Genomic DNA, 6,000 nt, shown 5'->3' on the forward strand with positions numbered 1-6,000 from the left:
ACTGGTACAGTAGATTTTGTCTAGATTTCTGTGTCCGAGCCAGCAGAAAGCTATCAACGCAACAAAACCAGCAAGTGATTTTGTTTTGAATTGGACTCGGACCCGAGTATTGCGGGAGTGGTGGGGCGGCGTTCCTGAGCCAGTCACTGGACTTCCCCCTATATAGCGTCTGGAAGTCTGTTACCCAACATATCCCCTCATAAAAATGTAATTCACTCTGAAAGGTTTGAAATGATACTACTTCTAGGTTTATTGACTCACTGCTCACCCATTACCATCTGCTATAGCCACATACGAGCGGCCGTATATTCGCGCGTATGATGTCAACGATGTTTTCCTCACAAGATCCGCTGTTATTCACCCCACCCATGGATAGCTAAGGCTGTTAGGATGCCAGATTTCTTTCCGGCGCTCCTTCATATTTGCTAGTCAGCTGCTTCATTTGTCTCCACAGTATCGGGGCAAGTACCGCAGGGGATCCGTTGCGAATCCTCACAAGAAGCCGATGTAGCCGATGCTAGAAGCATCCAGGTCGTCGAATGTATTGCGGTCCGTCCCGCGGAACGTCGAAGTTCGTAACGCGGTCCAACGATAGCCCGAACACCGCGGTAAGTTTCCCATTCGGCATCGCTTACGGCCTAAGAACGTTTATCACCTCCTGATCAAATGGACGTTCTCCTCGGAGAAACGCCGATGATATCTTCAACTGTGCGCGTGAATTGACGTTCTCGTTTCGCCTTACAAAATCACAATTTTCATGTGCAGAGTTCTAATGCCACATCCCAAACACCAAATACTACCTACTCAGACCACATATCTGAACTGAATGAGTAATCAGATGAGAATGCATTTCCAACGCATTCCTGCTGTCGCTCGAGGCGATAATGCTGCTGCGTTCGTATATCATGCCCGGGACTTCGTCTATGGACCGGGGTGTGACCTGCGCTTATGGTCTTGAGCTCCCACAACGGTTGCAATGGAGCGGTTTTTCATCACATGGTGTGTCTTCTCATTAACGGAACGAGGGACGAGGCTCATCTCTGTGGAACACCTTTCGTTCAGACATACGCGTGGCTTGGATACTGTCCGAATCGACGATGCCCTAATCATTTTTACCGGCTTGATATGCCTTAGACTAGGCAATTGGTGGGACGTGCCCAGCCAAATGAAACACCGCACTAACACATGCGTATCACGATACCGGAAGAGGTGGAAAGCTCGGAAGGGCTTTGTTCATAATAGACATTCCGATCGCGTCTACCATAGCCCGCACATAGATATAATGCGTCATGGATGCACTCATGGCGTCCATGCTAAATTTCTACCTCAACGCTAGCTACGAACCTACATAACCATGCAGAACGAAAGATTTCGGATTGCAATAGTGCACGTCTCCTTTGATCCCACGGCTGGACCGTACAGCTAATATATAATAACCAGAGGCTCTGGCATAGGAGGGCTCACGTTCGCATTATCCCTACATGAGCTGTGCCAAGATATCAGGGTTGATATCTACGAGTCTACCGCCTCGTTTACGGAGATAGGCGCTGGAATAGGCCTCTGGCCAAGGCCATGGGAAATCATGCAGGCTCTAGGACTCGAGAGCGACTTACTGTCTATCTCTGATACTAGTGGCTCATTGGAACGTTGTGAGTAACATGATGATAGAGATGACGTGCCAGTGTGTTCGTCGTTCATTCGCCAACAGGGGTACAGTTCATCTACCGCAAGTCTGACCAAGCCGAGGGCGTCACTTTTTGTGAAGGTCGACAACGAGGTAAGTGCAGGTGAGACCATCCGCAGCCCGCAACGCTGATACGAGTTGTGGCAGTCAGATTCAAGCCTCTGCATCGGGCCGATTTTCAAGCTATCCTAAGCAAACGTCTTCCGGACAGCTGGGACGTCCACTTTTCAAAGAGGCTCTCCTCGTATGACGTGACGCGTACCGGTGAAATTTCTCTTCGGTTCACCGACGCATCTACCGCGACGTGTGACTTACTCGTCGGCTGTGATGGTCTAAAATCTGCCGTTCGCATGGGTCTCTACAGCACTCTTTCGCAACAGGCACAAGCGGCCGGTGACGATGTGGGCGCCGCGCGGCTTCGTTCGATGTCGACCCCGATGTGGACCGGGAGTGTAGCGTATCGTGGGTTGGTTCCAAGAACTGCACTTGAAGAAGTGGACCCGACCCATCCAGCACTTACAGATGCCCTAATGGTGTGTCGTCCGACCGATTAACATGTGTGATACACGCTAACTCATTGGGTAGTACTTCGGAAAAGACAAGGCGAGACTATGAGCTTTAAGTCACCACTGACCATGTAACTGACATTGAAAAATAGCATCTTTTAACATTTCCAGTGTCACAAGGCAGAGTGATAAATGTCGTAGCGTTTTTCTCACAGCCCGAGCTGGAAGGCACAGCCTATGATGGTCCTTGGGTCCGCCAGGTTACCAAGGATGAACTCCTCGCTGACTTCGCTTCATGGGAGTCGCAAGTCCGATCCTTATTAGGAGTATGTCAACCTCCCGCACGAATAGCGGCGTCTTCTGACATCTCACGGAGCAGTGCTTGGACAAGGTCTCTCTCTGGGCGATCCACAGTCTGCCGTCTCTACCTACATATGTTGGTAATCGCGTGGCGCTTCTTGGGGATGCGGTCAGTACTACGGAAGCGTTCACTGAGTTTAATAGCTGAAGTTGTTTCTCCTGCCATGCATCTCAATTATTAGGCACATGCCATGACGCCTCATCAAGGTTCAGGCGCTGGACAGGCTGCTGAGGTATGACTGTTTCCCTTAATCCCGTTAAACTATCTATTCATGCATGCGGTCTCAGGATGCCTTCGTACTTGCTAACATTATTGCTCATCCTGCCGTCACGATGGAAACACTCCCCGACGCACTCCGTGTATACGACGAAATTCGTCGACCCTTTTCTCAAGAAATCGTGGAGCGCTCCCGCCAGACAGGCTTGATCTACGATCTGGTTAGCCCGGCTCTCCCGCACATCACCGAAGAAGCAAGTGCGTCTGGCGAAATTCCCTCCGAAATTCTTGAAGAGGCCGGCAGAATGGTCGTGGATCTGACGAGTTGGTTGGGGAGCACTTCTATTATGGACGACCGCGACAAGGCTTTGGCGATGTTGAACGCTCTGTTGAACACAGAGCACTGAAGTATGCACAGCGACTGAATATATCTAAGGATCCTACATGAAGCACGGGACATGAACTCTACTACAAGAAAGAAGCACCAGCCGTCCACGACCGATCGAAGCTATGAAGCAATGTTCTGCGCGGATATCTTGTTATCCATCGTCCATGTCTCGTATGGAAGGGGGAAGGTGACCGTGAACAGCGCACACGCTATCACGATGAGAATAAGATAGACGCCGTAGCCTCCCAGCCAGTTCTGTTCCAGTGACAGCGCATATGTTGACGTCGCGAAAGCAGGCCCAACCGCGCGCACGACCGACCCTGCGACTTGCGCAACCCCGTTCGTCGCACCGAGCGATCTCCTGTTCGGCGCGCAGGTAGTGACGAACATCAGGATACAGCCTAGCGAACCGCGCATTAGTCAGCTGAAGCTCTGAGGAGCGAGGTCAACGGACGAACCAAAGGACATATCCATGACGATGGAGACCGTCAGCTGCAAGAACACGACGCCCCATACGGCTGGAGTCATCCCCGTTCGGAAAGCCAGCGCGTTGATCAGTGGGAACAGTGAAAACAGCGGGACGAAGGTCGACATGCCAGCCATAAACACACGCTTCGGGCCCCAGCGTCGCACGACAGGGGCGAAGAACAGAGCCTGAACAGAGCCGTTCATGACTCCCCACGTGCCTAAAAGAGCGCCGATGGTCGCGGGTGAGAATCCAAGGCCGCCCAGCTCGATTGGCGTCGAGTAGAAGAGAGGCTGGGTAGCGCGGTATGCGATTTCGAGAAATGCGAGCGCGCCGTAGTTGGCAACGGACAATAGGACGGGCCAAATGAGCAGCGAGCGGAGTGGTGCAGGGGCCTCGAAGACTTCTTCGAGAGCATGCAAACTTTCGTCTGTCTCGGTTGTTCCCGATGGAATTTTAAAACGCTTCTTTTGTACGGTCTGGACGAACGTCAAGTAAGGCTACTTCATTTATTGGGAGCGATGACATACCTCCTTCAGAAAGACTGCGACGATCGCGAAGACGACAGCACAGAAGGCAGCGGAGGTAGCGCAAGGCAGGAAGTAAGGGTAGTCGATCCAAAAGCGGCTAGTGAAGATGCGCGGCCACCTATCATGAGGTTTCGCTAATTGTCCGCCTATCAAGGGGCTACACGACCGAGCTAGTCAGAATATCTCAGGATTACAGATGGGCTCAAGAACTGACCCAAGTGTCGCGCCGAATGACCAGACGATTGGCATGAACGAAAATCCTTGCGCCATGTTAGTATGATCTGTCAGTTCTGCACTCAAAGCGTCAGGAGGTCTTTCCGTCAGCCGTAGTCGCGATATAAAAACCGACCTCCCATCATGCTTTTCATGACACCAATATTGCCATTCAAAGCTCCTACGAGACAACGGCTATCGCGAAATTGAGTGATCAATGGCTCGATAGGATACTTGATTGCCCACCTCACGACAAGCTGCCAGAACGTTCTTGACAAACCAAAGCATATCATGGAGGTACAGAGCCCCGCTGTACCTATCAATAAAACCGGCTTCCTACCAATGTAATCCGAGACTCGGGACCATTGTAGGATAAACATTGCCTCAGTGAGGAAGAATAGGGACTCCTGTCTCGTTACGAATCAGAGGGCGCTCATATTAACGAAATTAGGTTGCCTACAATTAGGCCGGCATAGTACCCAACCTTTCTCTCATCGCCACCTGTGATATCCAGCTCACTGACCAGCTTGATATCGATTTGAGCGCTTTACTCGAGATCAGGAACCACGGGAGAAGGCTGACCTGGTTGATGAACGGATAGATACATTGTGATGTAATGGGTTCTCCTAATTGCAGGAGCAGCAGAACGCCAATCTGTAGTTTCGGCAGAGGAGTGATAGCAGGATTCGCCTTTGCTCGCCTGTCCAGGTCCAGGTCGGGCAGTAAAGGAGTTCGTTCATGATCAACGGTCGGTCTGGTCTCGTCGTTGTCCCTTGATGAAGACATTTCACGAGTCGACGTACGCAGCAATAGATTACAGGAAGGTGTGAAAGGTTGTGAAAGACGATATTAACAGAATAGGCTGATCTGCCTCCGCTGTCTATATGTACCAGTTAGAGTCATATGTGGGGCTCCGCGGGAAATTAGCCGGCGGGTCGTGTTCCTAAGAGGGGCAAACCTTTGCCGTGATTTGTCCACTTCACCGAAGTCTCTAGTGAAAAAAATCCTGCGATGCATTTTGAGCAGAAATAGAGATGGCTCCGTTGACAAGAACATTGATCTTTTCCCGCACGCTCAGGTTCCTGCATTTACCTTCAGATGCATTGTCTTGCCACGAACCGAATTGTGGCTGAGGATGATCATTCGTCATTGATTTGACTCTGATTACCGCTCATCTTATCTTATCGCTTGCCGTCCAAGTCCATCTCAGACCTGTTCCCGGGGTTGTCTTGTAATCACGACCAGTTTGAAAATTGCGACAAATACAACACATTGAATCAAAATACAGCTGAGATAAGTACGACAGTATTCACAGTTCATCGCTGCTTAGACAGTGCGATAAAATGCGATAAAATGAATTGTGGCACAAGTAATGATGTACTCATCACGTTTTTCCGACGCGGGATTAAGCGCCCGAGCGTCCGTGAGCGTCAAACGGCTTCACTTCGTACTACATGCAACCCATCGTCTGCGCTCGTGTGCTCATTCACCGCAGACATGAAGCGATTTGCACATGTGGCAAATGCTTAGCAAATGTCAACAAGTTTTTTGCCTTTGTGATCTCAATTTGCTATGGTTCCTTCCCACATTCTGTATTAAGTATTTGCATATAATATGTTGGAGGCAGAAATTTAAA

General features: G+C 50.4%; 2 protein-coding genes across 2 annotated transcripts; one reads left to right on the forward strand and one right to left on the reverse strand.

The window, feature by feature from the left end:
• The first annotated feature begins 1,303 nt into the window (after window positions 1-1,303).
• Window positions 1,304-3,375, forward strand: LAESUDRAFT_449835 (FAD/NAD(P)-binding domain-containing protein). Its single transcript, XM_040902505.1, has 9 exons — window positions 1,304-1,386; window positions 1,441-1,649; window positions 1,709-1,777; window positions 1,832-2,217; window positions 2,270-2,287; window positions 2,343-2,516; window positions 2,570-2,659; window positions 2,733-2,783; window positions 2,839-3,375. Exons 1-9 carry the CDS (start codon window positions 1,355-1,357, stop codon window positions 3,172-3,174), a joined length of 1,365 nt encoding a protein of 454 aa, XP_040759668.1. The 5' UTR covers window positions 1,304-1,354; the 3' UTR covers window positions 3,175-3,375.
• Window positions 3,276-5,150, reverse strand: LAESUDRAFT_662977 (MFS general substrate transporter; the record flags this gene model as incomplete). The annotated part of the gene is made up of 8 exons (XM_040905030.1): window positions 3,276-3,556; window positions 3,614-4,100; window positions 4,152-4,308; window positions 4,366-4,441; window positions 4,501-4,559; window positions 4,611-4,771; window positions 4,825-4,890; window positions 4,947-5,150. The coding sequence occupies 8 exons, from the start codon at window positions 5,148-5,150 to the stop codon at window positions 3,276-3,278; spliced, it is 1,491 nt and encodes a 496-aa protein (XP_040759669.1).
• Between the last annotated feature and the right edge of the window lie 850 nt (window positions 5,151-6,000).

Source organism: Laetiporus sulphureus (genome assembly GCF_001632365.1).
Source record: "Laetiporus sulphureus 93-53 unplaced genomic scaffold LAESUscaffold_54, whole genome shotgun sequence".
NCBI classification, from domain to species: domain Eukaryota; kingdom Fungi; phylum Basidiomycota; class Agaricomycetes; order Polyporales; family Laetiporaceae; genus Laetiporus; species Laetiporus sulphureus.